Source organism: Monodelphis domestica, chromosome 3 (assembly GCF_027887165.1).
Source record: "Monodelphis domestica isolate mMonDom1 chromosome 3, mMonDom1.pri, whole genome shotgun sequence".
NCBI classification, from domain to species: domain Eukaryota; kingdom Metazoa; phylum Chordata; class Mammalia; order Didelphimorphia; family Didelphidae; genus Monodelphis; species Monodelphis domestica.
In genome coordinates this window covers 314,379,805-314,398,135 of record NC_077229.1, presented here as the reverse complement: position 1 = coordinate 314,398,135, position 18,331 = coordinate 314,379,805, and the positions used below count along the sequence as shown (strand labels likewise).

General features: G+C 35.1%; 1 protein-coding gene across 3 annotated transcripts in view; it reads left to right on the top strand.

Annotated features, from left to right (window-relative positions):
- Window positions 1–18,331, top strand: part of CYP7B1 (oxysterol 7alpha-hydroxylase) — a 295,913-nt gene that overhangs the window by 210,659 nt on the left and 66,923 nt on the right. For all 3 annotated transcript variants that reach the window (XM_007487056.3, XM_056823981.1, XM_007487058.3), the window contains one exon: window positions 6,337–6,473. In XM_007487056.3, coding sequence (XP_007487118.1) covers window positions 6,337–6,473 — 137 coding nt within the window. The remainder of the gene's footprint in view (window positions 1–6,336; window positions 6,474–18,331) is intronic.

Here is an 18,331-nt window from a genome sequence, read left to right as displayed (position 1 = left end):
TATTCATAGCTGCACTCTTTGTGGTGGCCAAAAATTGGAAAATGAGGGGATGCCCTTCAATTGGGGAATGGCTGAACAAATTGTGGTATATGTTGGTGATGGAATACTATTGTGCTCAAAGGAATAATAAAGTGGAGGAATTCCATGGAGACTGGAATGACCTCCAGGAAGTGATGCAGAAAGAAAGGAGCAGAACCAGGAAAACATTGTACACAGAGACTGATACATTGTGGTACAATCAAAGGTGATGGACTTCTCCATTAGTGGCAATGCAGTGTCCCTGAACAATCTGCAGGGATCTAAAAAACACTATCCACAAGCAGAAGATAAACTGTGGGAGTAAAAATACCGATGAAAAGCAACTGCTTGACTACAGGGGTTGAGGGGATATGACTGAGGAGAGACTCTAAATGAACACTATAATGCAAATACCAACAACATGGAAATGGGTTTGAATCAATAACACATGTGATACCCAGTGGAATTGCACGTTGGCTGTGGGAGAGGTGGTGGGAGGGGGGGAGGGAAGAAAAGAAAATGATCTTTGTTTCCAATGAATAATGTTAGGAAATGACCAAATAAAAATTAAAAAAAAAAAAGAATTGTAAAGCCGCTCATGCTCACTGACCTAGTGGTCTCATTACTATGGTTAGACCTTAGGGACATTATTGAGAGGGTCAAAAACTGTGTATGTATGAAAATATTCATGGAAGCTTTGTTATGACAAAATAACTGGAAACATAAAGCCAGTGAAAGGGAGAGATTGTTGACAAATGGTCATATTTGAATGCAATGAATTGTATTATGTTATTGAAATGACAGAGTGTAAATATCAAGAAAATAAGGGAAATATATGAAGAGATGTTCTTTCTACCACAATGTACTTCAGATGAAGCAGAGATTCCCGTGAATTGGAGTTGTATTGAAGTTTAATGGAGAAGGTGAGATTGGAGTTGAGATATGAGGATTGATAGGATTTAGATAAATGGAGAGACCAAGGAGAGGATTTTATGTATGAGTGTTAACTACAGAGAAAAGAAGGTTCTTGGGATATTCAAAGACCAAGTCCTTCAGAAGAAGTAGAAGGTCCATGGAGGTTAAGAATATAAAATCATGCAGGAGAAGTAGTTCAGCATCAGATTTAACAGGCTTTCAAATGCCAACTTAAGCAGTTTTTTTCTCTTTATTCTACGAGAAATTGAAACTTTATTCTATAAGCAGTTGAAACAACTCTTCTAAGCATATATTAACCTAAAATGTGACTTATTTTGAAGTCCAATTTGTGATTAGGATAAATTTGTGATGGACTACTGGTAAAGATTATTATTTTTACTAATTTTAAGCAAGGCAGCATCTTAGATGGAGAAAAAGATGATTTCTAAAAGTACCGTGAAGCAATAAATATATTTTATTGATCCACAAGGCTGATTAAAGTAATGTTAGTGTGTATATTCCGAATGATTGTATTGAGATAAAATCATTTCCTACAACGGGTTCTAAAATATGAACCCATCATTTTGACTACATTTTCTCAGCTGTATTTCAGAAATATCAATTTCTTAATCTGTATCATTCAGTGTTTGATTTTCTAAACTTAAGGGAAAGAAGTATCTAAAGAATTATTTCTACATTTTTCAGATATTCCATATATTTTCCTTCTTCTCAGATATTTATTCCTACATAAATTTGTACTTTTAATAATAAGTTTCAAAAGCTAGAGCATGTGCATCAGAACCTTGGAGACAAATAAATTGCCAACAGTGGCACAATAGCGATAGAATAAAACCTGAGCTTCAACCACTCATGGTTTTTATAAGTAGCTATAAAAAGTCATGTATAATTGCTAGTTCTAGAAAACACCATGATATGTGACTATCATCTTTTTGATAATGAGAAGAAAAGTTTAGGATGTCTGAATCAGGTACATTTAATCACCTAAGTTTTGCGCACTGGAATATTTCCTTTGGGGACACACATATATATATATACATGTATGATACATGTATATATGTGTGTTTATATGTATATATACATGCACACATACTGCTGTGTGTATATGTGTCTATAGTATATATATTTAATATATGTGTGTACACTCATACTCTCACACATACATGTATACATATATTTATATGCATATATACATCTTCACTGTATACTGTGTATTGGTTGGACTTCTGAGTCATTAAGGTTCCCTGTGTCCTCTTAAAAGAAGTAAAAAATATAAATGAAGCCACATTTCTGTTATCAGTCTTCTGGGAGTTGTAAGATGAGCTACTGTTATAGTTTTCCTACAACATGCATGGCTATGACATGGTGTTTAACAGTGTTAAGCTTATTGCATCTTAACTAAACACGTCTGAAACAAATGACGACCCTCCCGTCTTTGTGATAGTAAAATGGCTCTCTGATGTGATCCTCTGGACTTGAAGCATTAAGTTAATTTTCCTCTGGATCTCTGAGCTGCATTCTTTCTTCCCCCTGCGGAAACCCTGTGAGGAATACAGCTTTTGACCGAATGACAGAGCATGGAGGGTGAGATAAGATGCATTAAATTAGAATATGACAAAAAAGCCTATTTAAATATTTGTCACAATGGCATGTTCAACTCAGGAAGTGAAGGCACACCAATGTAAAGACCTGATATTTTGAAGAGAAATTTGGTAAAACACCCAGATCACTTTCACATTTTGAAAGGATAAAATTGAAGGTTTGACATGAACAAATGTAGTCTCTGAATTAGGGATTCCTTTCTATAATATGTAATGAAATCTCTTCTTGGTTACATTTATTTTAACTTGTAGATTTTGCTTTTAAAAAGTTCTCTATTTTATGTCAGATTATCAGAACTAGCAAGGCTGCAAATAAGAACAGTCTTCTTTGAGAAAGAATTAAAAAGGTGGGAAGGTAAAAGGAAAGGCTCAATTGTTAAATTTGTTATATTTATATCACATTTCTTACTACTTCTTTCTTGTTTTTCTTTTCCTTTTTGGATGACTGCAGGATAGTTGAAAAACTTGAAGTTCAGGGACTTTGACTCGAGTCCTAGTTTTGCCATTTACTAGCAATCTTGACTGCTTTGGTTAAAATACTTAAACCTTTCTTAGTACAGGATAAATCTAAGCTGTCATTTTTAGTATGACATTGTTAGCATCCATAAAAAAATTCGGAATAGTGAAGGTGCAATTTAAATCATAAAATGATGTTTCCAATTAAAGCAGAAATATATTAATTTTTTGAAAAAGACAGTAAAGTGATACTTTGTTCCTGCATTTTAATCATGTTAACACAGTGTATGATTCTTTTTTTGAAGAGAAGGATGGATAAATACCTGATAGTTACCTTTTTTAAGTTGTATTTTATTATGTATTTTACTATGGGGCATGGAGTGCACCAGTCTCCGATGGGGTTAATCTAGCTACATAAATTTCCATGCTGTGTATGATAGTAGTAAAGCTTGTGATCCCTTGATCTTTGATTAGATCTGAGCTAGTAAATATCTTGTGATTAATCAAAATGGGTTGTTCTGCATGTAGTATAAGTCACCTTCACAGATGGGCTAGAGCATCAGAGTTCTTCATGAATATTTGTTTTAATCCATTCCAAACCAGACTTGCTTTGTGTTTCTGTATTTAAATCGGATTTAGTCAGCCAAAAGACAGTACTAGGAAGAAATTGTAACTTGAGGCTTTGAATAATGGGGCAGGAGGTTGAAAAGGAAGAAACATTTTCATTCTCCATGGATTTTTTATGTAATTTTTATATGTAAAAATGTAGATTTATAGACTTTCTAGTTAAAATTAAGATATAGCCCTATTAATATTTTTCTTTTACACCGAACATGTTTTCACAGAGGAAAAAAAATTTGTAAAGCATCTGTGGAGACATGTATTAGTGAAAATAGCAGGTATTTTCGAAATTGAATTCTTCTTATGTTTAGTGGCATAAGTAGCTCTGCTTTTACATCTTCTAAATCTAGGACTAGAGGTTTTTTTTTTCTTCTCTGATTTAGTCAATTACATTTTTTGTTAACAAGGTATTTTCTGTTATTAGCCAAAACATTAGGCATCTGAGAATGGAAGCACTGTAAGATATCTGTGTATCTGTGGTTGTATCTGTAGAGAATAGTTTTGCCCATTCCCACTGAGCTGCTCAGTCAATTGATTAGACAGACTTTTTGATAGTTTTGACAAGGAGACTGAATGAAGTGAAAATGAAGGAAGTATGATGCGGTGGAATAAATTACTGAGATAGAGCCAGAGGTGGCTTCAGTTTGGGATCTGTCACCACCTGAGTGATGTTGGGCAAGCCACTTACTAATCCTTTACAATCAGTCTTCTCATTTGTATTATGGAGAACATGGCAAATTTCTTCTAAGGTCCCTTCTTCATTTAGTATTCTTTGATTAAAGAATGCATTGAAAAGTTGTATATGTAAATAAAGCAAAAGCTTTGTCAAAATTTTCTATTGCCATCCTCCATTGTGATACAGAGAAGGCATAGAGAAGAGGAAAAAAAGAATGAATATTGATTTTCAAATAAGAGACTATGGATTCAAATTTCTGATTGGGTACATGACAATAGGCAAGTCATTTCACCTCTACTCATATGCCTAATGACATTGTTAGAGTAAATAACATCTTTAGTGACATTAGCCTCAAGTCTTAAACTGTCCTTCAATTGTTTTTTATCATAATTAACTTTATTTGGAATGATATTAAACTGAATAATGGTTAACTAAATTGGTTATTAAATAATAATAGACTTTAAGTCCCATTGTTTATTATCCCCAAAGTCCAGCTTTAAAATGTAAGCGAAAGTGATATTTGCTTTTTATTATAAAACAATGATGCACATTATGTATAGTTAAATCTGGGCTCTGGATTCCATATGTGTAAGTAGGCTAATGAGGTTGAATTCATAATATCATAACATCTAGTTGAAAAAAGAAAAAAAAGTCAATCAATCAGAGGGTCTTGATCTATGTGATAGAAAAATAAACATTTTTATTGCTAAACTAAGACAACCAGCCTAATTTTTATTTTTTGTTTAGCTCTTCAATATCACTTCAGCCATAAGCTTAAGAAGTTGTCAGGAGCTATATTTTAAATAATTGTATTGCACCAACAAAAATTTGGAATTATTCCTAGGTGAGGTTTGATGATAGCAGAACCATTGTTATTAAACATAGTTAATGTCTTCAGTAGCAAAACTATAAGTTGACTAAAAAGCAATCCAGTTTTCTAGATATTTGACTTATGCAATATCTAATGATGTTTAGTTGAGTTTTTGGCTGAATTGGGTATATGTTTGGACATTATATAGAAAGATAGGGAGGGAGGGAAGAAAGGAAAAAGAAGAATAGGAAAGATGGAAAGAGAAAGGGAGAAGGAAGGAAAAAAGAAGGAGAAAAGGAAGGTGAGGAAATTGGGAATGAAGGAAAAAAAGGATCAAAGGAAGGAAGGAGGGAAAGTAACGAAGGAAGAAAATAAGCATTTATTAAGGAGATACTATATGTTAGGCACTCTTCTAAATCCTTTCAAAAATTATCTCATTTGATCCTCAAAACAACCTCATAAAATAGGTATTATTATCATCCCCATTTTATATTTGAGGAAATTGAGGCATATAGAGATTAAGCAACTAGCCTAGTCAACTCATTTGCAACATTAAGTTAACTTTAAATATCTGAAGGCAAATTTGAACTCAGGTCTTTTTGACTCCAGAACCAGTCTTCTATCCATCATGCCATCTAGCATATATTCTTTTTTAACCATTGGAAATTTTTCTTTCTTAATCAATTAAATAAATTTTTAAAAAATAGAAACATTACAAAATGATCATTAAACTCTTTTTAGTTTAAAATTCTAAAATCCTATGATCTATGATCCCTGTCAGGCAGACAACTAACTAGACACAATAGCATATATTCTTAAAGACAATGTCTCATGGAGTTTTGTAACTTCAAAGCATTTGCTTCAAATGTTTAAATGTATGATCATGGATTTAGACCTGAAAGGACTCTCTGAGATCATCTAGTTCAACTACTTCTCACAGATAAGAAAATCAAGGTTCAGAGAAATTGAATGAATTGTCTAAGATTATTTGGGTACTAAGTCTCTGAAAGGTGAATCAAGTTCAAATCAATTAACTTCAGCCATAGTGTTCTTTTCAGGGCTTACTATGAGAGTATGGATAGGGCAATGGATATCATTGAATAGTATAATTGGAAGAAGCCTCTGAAATTGTCCAGCTCATCTATCAACTTCTGGACATCTTTGCTTCATAGACTGACATGTGACTAACTTGAGGTCTTTTGTTCTTATTGTTTTCATAGGAGACCTGGGGAGCCTCCTTTGATAAATGGCTGGATTCCTTTTTTTGGAGTGGCCTTTCAAATGAAAACAGACCCCTTCAAAAAGCTCAAAGAGTATCAGAAAAAATATGGAGACTTTTTTACCTTATACATTAATGGTAAGAATTCTTTTGCATTAACATTTTCTATACTCATTTCATCATCTTGTTTCATATTATATCTATACTCATCTTATTTTACCAGTTTCTTAATTTTTTCAAAGATGTACTTTTTATTATTCCACAAGAAAAATAAAATTGTATTTATTACCATGTTTTAACATATAGAACTCCCATTAAAACAAGCCATTCTTTCAATTAGAGAATTGCTTTAAAAAATTGTTGTACATGACTATAATGCAACTACTGCACCATAAGTAATAATGAGACTTCCAAGTCACAAAAGCTATAAAATAGAGGACTAAACATTTTCTCTGATATTCATCTGACCACTCAAACTTCTTCAAAACAGAAATTAGGCAGCCAAAATAAATAAAATTTAGTTGTCTCCATGGTCTAGGACACTAAGAATACAAAACAAGATTGAAAAATAAAACCACAAACCCAGGAACTGATGTTCACTGACCCAGAAATTGTTTAGAACCCTTCCTCCACCTCCCAAACTACCTTTCACAAGGCTTTACTAGAACACAAAAGGACACAACACTGACTTGCAACAAAACTCATCTCAATGCTTCCATTACTCTTCCATCTTTCTAGTGTTGTGGAGACCTCAGCTCCAAGTTATGGAAATTTAACATGGGCCTGCTAGGGCCCACAACTCTATAGCACCAGGGCTGAGAAATGCAAACTTGTAGGGCCAGGCCAAAGGATTAAGGAGCAGAGGGAATAGCACAGACCACTGTGTGGGATTGTGGGAGGAAAGGGTGTTGTACAGAACCCCATTAAGAAAAAGAGCATGGAATCTGATTGGATCCAATTCTGGTCACCCCAAAATTGGTTGTGACAGAGACATAGGCTGGTAACCATAAATTGTCCCACACAGGAGGAGGCTGAGATACTTTGAGATCCAACCTCTAGAGAAACAACAATCAGAGAGGAGGGAGTCAGAAAGTGAGTGAAAAAAAATGGACCAAAATTTCAGGAAGAAGAAAACCAGAGACCTTGAATATAAGCATATTATAAATATAAATATAAACATCAATGGGAAGAATAGTAATAAGAGAAGGAAATATGATCTCCAGTTCTTGTAGGTTCAGGCAAAAATGAATAAATACTTTAATAAATGAAGGAAAAGGATATAGTGCTTGGTGAGACAGAAGAACCTATGGAATTTGAGAACATGGTGGAGCTACAACACATTGTTCCTGAGTCTTTCAAAAGAGAAATAAGAATTACAAAAACAGAATTGATGGTCTAGATAGACTTAAGAGTAAACAAAATAGGAAAATTGAAATATGCAATGCCAACTATATAAAAGAGTGAACAGTAATTTTGAACACAAAAGGAAAGAACAATCTAAAAGAGGGTAAATAAAAATAATCACAATAAAAGAAAATATGCTCAGTATGTAAGAAAAACATAAATGTTTCAAGGACAGAATGTGTGTAGATAACATAAGACCACAAAAGAAACAGATGAATACCTTCCAAAATAAAAATATTTGAACTATTTGAAATCTCAATATAGATCCCAATTAAACAACTAAGTTCAGAAAAGTAATTGTTCTAGCTGTAAAGGAACTACCCCCCAAAAAATCTCTAGGTCCTAATGAATTCACAGGAGAATTCAATCAAACTTTTCCTCCTTTTAGAAAATCTTTACCCTCTGTCCTAGTAACAACTCTAAGATATAAGGGCAAGGGTTAGGCGAATGGGCTTGAGTGACTTGCTCAGTATGAGCTGAGGCCAGATTTAAAGATAGGTCCTCCTGACTCCAAGTCTGGCACTCTTTTCACTGTGCCACCTAAATGTTCCCAGTCAAACTTTTAAAGAATAATTAGAACCTATACTTAAATTATTCTCAATTATTAAAAAATAAAAATCAGGATGGCAGAGTCAAGATGGCAGCATAGAGGCAGCAAAAGTTCAGACCTCTGAAAACCCTTCCTTACTGATTACAAACTGCATGCTCCAAGGGGACTAAAAACCAAACCCAACAATAAGACAGAGCCAAGGAACCCTCCTGCTGGACTCAATCCAAAAGTTACACCACCCCCCTCCCAAAAGCTGGAATCCCAGAGCACTTGGGTTTAAGGGGAAGACAGAAGGAAGGTCTCAGGACCTCTCCCCCCCCCCCCATCAGGAGCACTAAGCCTCTAGCGGCAGCTGGAACTTCTGGGTAGTCAAGAGTGCTAGTCTGGAAGGAGTACCTTGTGGGCAAAGCTGTGCCAGGCTCAGAGTGTTGAAAACAGGCGGTGGGGAAGCAGTTAGAAACAAAACTTAGAGCGCAGAGCAGGCAGCCCAATTGTAGCAGTAGAGACACTCCATATTGCCCCCACCCTCTCTGGAGGTTTTGTCCTCAGGGCACATCCAGCCCAACCTAGCTGGACTTAATCCCATCAAAGCCTTCAGAGGGCAGGGAAGCTCAAGCTCTAATACCCCTCCCCCACAGACTGCACTGAGAGATTTGCTGACTAAGCTCCAAGGGTGAAGGCTGACAGAAAAACCCACAGATCCAACAAAAAATGAGAGGAGCAAGAGTGCAGGTAACTGCAGGGAGCACCAGAAGACCATGACAAAAGAAAAGGCCTGGACATCATACTACAGGAAATTATCCAATAACACTGCCCCGATATCCTAGAACAAGAGGGAAAAGTAGAGATTGAAAGAATCCACAGATCACCTCCTGTACTCACTCCCCAACTGACAACACCCAGGAATGTTATAGCCAAATTCAAGAACTATAAGACCAAGGGAAAAAATATTACAAGCTGCTAAGAAAAAATCATACAGATACCATGGAACCACACTGAGGATAACACAGGATCTGGCTGCATCTACACTGAAGGACTGAAAGGCATGGAAGATGATATTCTGGAAAGCAAGGGAACTAGTCTACAACCAAGAATCAACTACTCAGAAAAACTGACTATATTCTTACAGGGGAAAGTATGGTCATTTAACAAAATAGAAGAATTCCAAGCTTTGTAAAGAAAAGACCAGACCTGAATAGAAAATTTGATACCCAAGAACAGAACTCAAGAAAATCATCAAAAAGTAATTAAGAAAGAGGGAAAAAAGAAAAATACCCCCCCAAAAAACAAAAAAATAAGACAAAACTTTTTTAAGAGACCCAATATGTTAAAACAATATGTATCCATATAAGAAAAGAAAAGAGATTGGTAACTCTTAAAAATTGTCATTATCACATGGGCAGCTAGAAGAATTACACTTAGAGGGAACAGTGACAAATTGTATAGGATGAAATGCTAAGACATAAATATGTATATAGATATATGTATGCATAAATACATATATATGTGTGTATACATATATACACAACTGGAGATAAAAAAGAGGTTAATAATAAAAGAAATTTATATGTCACAAAGAAACGCATGTCAGGAGGAGGGAGAACATTAATACACTGGAAGGGTAAAGAGGTTGGAGATAGGAAATACTCAACTCTTAAATGCTTTGAAATTGACTCAAAGAGGGAAGAACAATCAAATCCATTGGGGCAGAGAAGTGATTTGCACCCTATAGGGAAGTAGAAGGGTACAAATGAATTGGTGGGGAGGGAAGCAGTATAAGGGAGGGAGAGGGTGAGGGAGTAGTTTAAAAAGACTGTAAAGAAAATAAGAGGGGAATAAGAAGGGTGTGGAGCAGAAAAGAAAGTAAAATAAGGGTGGGAATTAGGGGCACTGATTAAAAACAAAACATTGGTGTACAAGGAAATAGTTAAAGAAAAGGCAGGACTAGGAGTAGAAATTAAAATGCTGGGAAATACACAGCTGGTAATCATAACTCTGAATGTGAATGGAATGAACTCACCTATAAAACAAGCAAATAGCAGAGTGGATTAGAAACCAAAACCCTACCATATTCTGTCTACAAGAAACACACATGAGGAAGGAAGACACACATAGGGTAAAAGTAAGAGAATGGAGCCAAAACTATTGGGCATCAATGGAGATAAAGAAGGCAGGAGTCGCAATCATGATATCTGACTAGAACTAGTAAAAATAGATCTAGTTAAAAGAGATAGGGAAGGTAATTACATCCTGATAAAAAGCAGTATAGACAAAGGAGGAAATATCAGTACTCAACATGTATGCACCAAAGGCATAGTATCCAAATTTCTGAAGGAGAAACTAGTGGACATCAAGGATGAAATAGATAGAAAAACTATACTAGGGGGAGACCTGAAACTTCCTCTATCAGAACTAGATAAATCAAACCAAATATAAACAAGAAAGAGGCAAGAGGAGTGAATGGAATCTTAGAAAAATTAGAATCAGTAGATATGTGGAGAAAAATAAATAGGGATAAAAAGGAATACACCTTCTTTTCAGCAGCACATGGTACATTCACAAAGATTGACTATGTACTAGGGCATAAAAACATTGCAAACAAGTGCAAAAGACCAGAAATAATAAATGCAACCTTCTCAGATCACAATGCAATGAAAATAATAATTAGTAATGGTACATGGAGAGGCAGATCAAAAATTAATTGGAAATTAAACAATATGATTCTCCAGAATCTGTCAGTTAAAGAACAATTCATAGAAACAATTAATAATATCATTGAAGAAAATGACAATGGTGAGACATCCTTTCAAAATCTATGGGATGTAGCCAAAGAAGTACTCAGGGAGAAATTTATATCCTTGAGTTCATATATTAACAAATTAGAGAGGGCAGAGGTCAATGAATTGGGCATGCAAATTAAAAAAAAAACTAGAAATGAACAAATTAAAAACTCTCAGATGAAGACTAAATTAGAGATCCTAAAAATCAAAGGAGAAATTAATAAAATTGAAAGTCAAAGAACTATTGATTTAATAATTAAGACTAGAAGCTGGTACTTTGAAAAAGCAAATAAAATAGACAAAAGTTTAAAAAAAACAAAGTCAATCTAATTTTAAAAAGGAAAGAAGAAAACCAAATCAACAGCATCCAAGATGCAAAGGGAGACCTCACCTCTAAGGAAGAGGAAATTAAGGCAATCATTAAAAACTATTATGCCCAATTATATGGCAATAAATATGGCAATCTATGTGATATGGATGAATATTTACAAAAAGATAAAATGCCTAGACTAACAGAGGAAGAAATAGACTATCTAACCAACCCCATATCAGTAAAAGAAATTGAACAAATCATCAAAGAACTCCTTAAGGAAAATTCCCCAGGTCCAGATGGATTCACAAATGAATTCTATCAAACATTCAAAGAACAATTAATCCCAATGTTATACAAACTATTTGACAGAATAAGCAAAGAAGGAGTTCAACCAAATTCATTTCATGACACAAATATGGAACTGATCCCAAAGCCAGGCAGGTCAAAAACAGAGAAAAAAAAAACTATAGACCAATCTCCTTAATGAATATGGACGCAACAATCTTAAATAGGATACTAGCAAAAAGACTAGGGGGCAGCTGGATAGTTCAGTGGATTGAAAACCAGGCCTAGAGACAAGAGGACCTGGGTTCAAATATGGCCTCAGACACTTCCCAGCTGTGTGACCCTGAGAAAGTCACTTAACCCCTATTGCCTAGCCCTTACCATTTATCTGCCTTGGGGCCAATACACAGTATTGACTCCAAGATGGAAGGTAAGGGTTTAAAAAAAAAAAGACTCCAGCAAGTGATCACAAGGGTTATTCACTATGACCAGGTAGAATTTATACCAGGAATGCAAGGATGGTTCAATATTAGGAAAACCATCCACATAATTGACCATATTAACAAGCAAACCAACAAAAATCACATGATTATCTCAATAGATGCAGAAAAAGCCTTTGACAAAATACAACACTCATTCCTATTGAAAACACTAGAAAGCATAGGAATAGAAGGGTCATTCCTAAAAATAATAAACAGTATATATCTAAAACCATCAGCAAACATCATCTGCAATGGGGATAAATCAATAAGATCAGGAGTGAAACAAGGATGCCCATTATCACCTCTATTATTTAACATTGTACTAGAAACACTAGCAGTAGCAATTAGAAAAGAAAAATAATTTGAAGGTATTAAAGTAGACAGTGAGGAGACCAAGCTATCACTTTTTTTTGACGTTTTAAACATTATTTTATTTGGTTATTTACAAACATTATTCACTGGAAACAATGATCATTATCTTTTCCTCCCCACCCCCACCCCCTTTCCTTCTCCCATAGCCGGCACACAATTCCACTGGGTTTCACATGTGTTCCTGTTTCAAACCCATTTCCATGTTGTTGGTATTTGCACTAGAGTGTTCATTTAGAGTCTCTCCTCAGTCATTTCCTCTCAGCCCCTGTAATCAAGCAGTTGCTTTTCATCGGTGTTTTTACTCCCACAGTTTATCCTCTGCTTGTGGATAGTGTTTTTTAGATCCCGGCAGATTGTTCAGAGACATTGCATTGTCCCTAGTGGAGGAGTCCCTTACCTTCAATTGTACCACAATGTATCAGTCTCTGTGTACAATGTTTTCCTGGTTCTGCTCCTTTCTCTGTGTCACTTCCTGGAGGTCATTCCAGTCTCCGTGGAATTCCTCCACTTTATTATTCCTTTTAGCACAATAGTATTCCATCACCAACAGATACCACAATTTGTTCAGCCATTCCCCAATTAAAGGGCTCATTTTCCAATTTTTTGCCACCACAAGCTATCACTCTTTGCAGATGATATGATGGTCTACTTAAAGAATCCTAGAGAATCAACCAAAAAGCTAGTCTAAATGATCAACAACTTTAGCAAAGTTGCAGGATACAAAATAAACCCACATAAGTTATCATCATTTCTATATATTTCCAACACATCTCGGCAGCAAGAATTAGAAAGAGAAATCCCATTCAAAATCACCTTAGACAAAATAAAATACTTAGGAATCTATCTGCTGAGACAAACACAGGAATTATATGAACACAACTACGAAACACTCTCCACACAATTAAAACTAGATCAAAAATATTGGAAAAAACATCAATTGCTCATGGGTAGGTTGAGCTAACATTTTTAAAATGACAGTTCTACCCAAATTACTTATTTAGTGCCATACTCATTGAACTACCAAAAATCTTTTTTACTGAATTAGAAAAAAATATAACAAAGGTCAAGGATATCCAGGGAAATCATGAAGAAGAAAAAAATGTGAAGGAAGGAGGCCTTACAGTCCCAGATCACAAACTACACTATAAATCAGTGGTCATCCAAACAATTTGGTACTGGCTATGAGACAGAAAGGAGAATCAGTGGAATAGAGTTGGGTTAATTGACCTCAGCAAGACAGTCTATGATAAGTCCAAAGATCCCAGCTTTTGGAACAAAAATCCACTACTTGATAAAAACTGCTGGGAAAATTGAAAGACGGTATGGGACAGATTAGGTTTGGATCAGAATCTCACATCCTACATCAAGATAACTCAGAATGGGTGAATGAATTGAATATAAAGAAGGAAACCAAAAGCAAATTAGATGAACACAAAATAGTATACATGCCAGATCTTTGGGAAACGAAAGACTTTAAAACCAAGCAAGAGCTCAAAAAAATTCACAAAATGTAAAATCAATAATTTTGATTACATCAAATTAAAAAGGTTTTGTACAAATAAGACCAATGCAACCAAAATTAGAAGGGAAGCAACAAATTTGGAAACAATCTTCATAAGAAAAACCTCTCACAAAGGTCTAATTACTCAAATTTATAAAGAGCTAATTCAACTATACAAAAAATCAAGCCATTCTCCAATTGATAAATGGGCAAGGGACATGAATAGGCAATTTTCAGTTAAAGAAATCAAAACTATTAATAAGCACATGAAAAAGTGTTCTAAATCTCTGAAAATCAGAGAGATGCAAATCAAAACAACTCTAAGATATCACCTCACACCTAGCAGACTGGATAACATGACAGCAAAGAAAAGTAATGAATGTTGGAGAGGATGTGGCAAAGTCGGGACATTAATGCATTGCTGGTAGAGTTGTGAATTGATCCAACCATTCTGGAGGGCAATTTGGAACTATGCCCAAAGGTTGCTAAAACACTGTCTGCCCTTTGATCTAGCCATAGCACTGCTGGGTTTGTACCCCAAAGAGATAATAAGGAAAAAGGCTTGTACAAGAACATTCATAGCTGCGCTCTTTGTGGTGGCAAAAAAATTGGAAAATGAGGGGATGCCCTTCAATTGGAGAATGGCTGGACAAATTGTGGTATATGTTGGTGATGGAATACTATTGTGCTTAAAGGAATAATTAAGTGGAGGAATTTCATGGAGACTGGAACAACCTCCAGGAAGTGATGCAGAGTGAGAAGAGCAGAACCAGGAAAACATTGTACACAGAGACTGATACACTTTTGTACAATCAAATGTAGTGGACTACTCCATTAGTCTCAATGCAGTGATCCTGAACAACTTGGAGGAATCTACGAGAAAAACCACTATCCACATTCAGAGGAAAAACTGTGGGAGTAGAAACACAGAAGAAAAACAACTGCTTGAATTTATGAGTTGAGGGGATATGGCTGGGGAATGTAGACTCTAAATGATCATCCTAGTGCAAACACCTACAACAAGAAAGGTTCCGATGAAGGACACATGTAATATGCAGTAAAATTTCACATAAGCTATGGGAAGGGTAGGGGATGGGAGGGAGGGAAAGATTATGATTCTTGTAACCAAGTGATAATGTTCTAAATTGGCTCAATAAATAAATAAAAAAACATATGTAACAGAAAAGGGGAAAAAATAACAATCATACCAGAATACACTTATGAGAGAAATCTAGTATTTATACCAAAACTAGGGAAACAAAAGAAAACTATAGGCCATATAATAAAAAATTACAATTCTCTGAAATAAATTCATAATTTTAATGCTACACTAATCAACTTACCATGGGTATATTTACAGAACTTGAATAATAACAAAATGCATTTTGAAAAACAAAAGATCTAAAATATCAAGGGGAATAATGAAAAGAAGTAGGGAAAAATATGCCAACTTTTTTGAGATAGCTAAGAATTAGGAACAAAATAGAATGGTTAAAGAAATCATGGCCTATGAATGTAATGAAATACTACTTTGCTATCAGAAATAATGGGTGTGATAAATACAGAGGATGGAATTTGAACTGATGTAATAGGAAGTAAGTGAAGCCAAGAAAACAACAAAAAAGTAACTACAACAATTTAAATGGAAAGAAGTGACACATCAAAAAATGTTAGTAAATGTAAAAAAAATTATAAAAATCATGTGGAATTCAAATGAAGAGATAAGAAGACATCCCCAACATGCCCCTTTATGGCAGTAGGAGATCCACGTGTGTTACAGAAGGCATATGCTTTCAGACTTTCTCAATGTATCAAACAGTTGTGCCGACTTTTTCCTCTTCTATAAATAGTACTCTTTGTTTTATGGGATTTCTCTTGCAAAAGGGGTGGAACAAGATAAATGAGATATCATAGTGATGTAAGACCCAAAAAACATCATATAAAAATGTTTATAGGAAATTATATGTATGATGAATACAAAGAAGTATGGAAAAATCCTTATGATCTGATACAATGAGAAGCAAGCAGAACCAAGAAAGTAATATACAGTGTCTACAATGATACAAATGGAAAGAATAACCAAATCCCCCCAAATAAAAGCAAATATTGCAAAAAATATAAAAATCAGGACTCAAATGGAGAGAGATAAAAATAATGTAACTTTTCCTTTAATTAGGGTGGGGGGCCCACAAGTGTTACACATTTCATGTGTGTTTGGACTTTTTCAATGTATAAATTAGTTTTGATAACATTTTTCCTCTCTAAAAAAAAGTTTGTTTTATGGGATAACTCTCTGAGAGGAACCCTTGGGATAATTCTTGTGCTAGAAGAAATAGGAAATATCAATAAAAATTTATTTTAAAAAACAAATAATGAATGTGAAGAATTCAGAGAAACATAAGATATTGATCAAGATTTGGATGTTTCCTCAGAGGCTATTTAGACCTTACAAAACAAAATAAGCAGAACTAGGAAAACAATATATACAATTAATGTAATAACAGATTCAATTATAATGATAAATCTTGGTCCCCTATGAGAGATGAGAAAGTGTCTCTCCCTTCTTTGCAGAGATAGTGGACTTTGGGGCAATATTGTATATGCTATCAGAATTAATTGTTAGTTTTGATCCCCCCTCCCTTTTTTTTATTCTTTGTGTCAAAGGATCACTCTCTGAATATAGTATCAGAGAATTGTGAAGGCATATTTGCAAATGAATGTGATATAGATAAAAAGAGAAATTAAAAAGAAATTATACTGCTGTTTTTCCATGTCATTTTTACATTGATGAAGATATAGAACTAGAGGACAGTGGAGTAGACAGATCTCTCTGAATTGGACATTAAAGAGTGATAGAATTTTTTTTCTTTTTCAGCTCAATAGGGAAAAGATATTGGGGAGAAAAGATATCATCTCTACATATTCAAATACTGCTAGACCAATCTTGCTAAGACTGAAAAATAATACTTTCTGGGCTTGTTTTTTTTTCTGTTTTCTTCATTTGTTTTCTTTTAAAATTTATCTCCCCATTTTATCCAGGCTAGAAGTGCAGGACCTTCTCATAGACCCAAACTGATTTTCCCAGGAGCTTCAACTCATTTTTTTTTTCTCACCTGACTTAATTTGCTCCTCCTCGGGCAACTTTGTAACCTCCTTCTCCTAAGGGTTCACTATATTAATGCTGAATTTAGATCAGGTACCCAAGGGGAAGTTCTAATCAAAGTCCTGAGCAACAGAACTCAAGGGGTTCTCAATCTTTGGCTTTCTAGATAGCTGAGATTACAGATGTATGTATGCTACCACATCAGTGCTTTTTGCTATCTTAAACCTTTTCAAAAGTAAAAGGAAAATAATGGATGAAGCATATACTGTGGCAAGGATGAAGAGAAATAGAAGTTTGTTCCTGCTGTTTGGCTTTTTGGCTGTGTTGTCTAAAGCTCAGGAAAGTGACTCATTCCTCTCTAGGCTGCACTCCAGGTTTTCTTTAACATTATCCAGAAATTTCCTCATCCTGGAAGTTCATTCTGGAATTCATTCCTTGGAAGTAGCTTCCACACCTGTGGTATCTCTGACTGATGAGATGTCCCTTCTCAGAACCTTCATTTCAAGGAGGCTGTCCCGGCTAACCAATGTCTCAATCCTCTGTATGCTGCATTCTGAATTTTCTCTACCAAACTCCAGAAATCTCTTCATTTTGGAAGCTCATTCCTGTCTCGGAATTCTTTTATTGGAAGTAAAATCTCTGTGGCCTCTCCCTCTTGATTGTCTGTTTTCTTCCAGAACCTGCATTTAAGGAGAGGGTCCAAGCCAATCATATAGTTCAGGCTTCTCCCTGGATCTGCTCTACCATGCCCCCATGTACCTTTTCCCCCACTTCATCCTCTCTCCCTTGTTAGCTGTTATGTGTTGTCTTCTCCCCATTAGAATATATGTTCCTTGAGGCCAGAGCTAGTCTCTTTTTGAAGCTCATTTATATGTCCAGCATAGTTCCTACCAAAAAAGCAGTAAATAAATAAATGTTTGTTGGCTGATTGACTGGGCACTCAACAATTCTTAAGGAGTCAGAATCCAGAAATTTCTTCTCAGTACATTTTTCTTACTAATACTCATCAATTTTCCAAGAAAGTAATTTGAACAATTTTTAACCTTAAGATTTTCAGTGATGCACATCAGAACAAAACCAAAAGAAGTAGGTGGCTCAGTGGATCTCAAAGATTCATGCCTGGAGAAGAGATCCTGGGTTCAAATCTGGCCTCAGAGGCTCCCTAGCTGTGTGACCTTGGGCAAGTCACTTAAAATCTCAATTGCC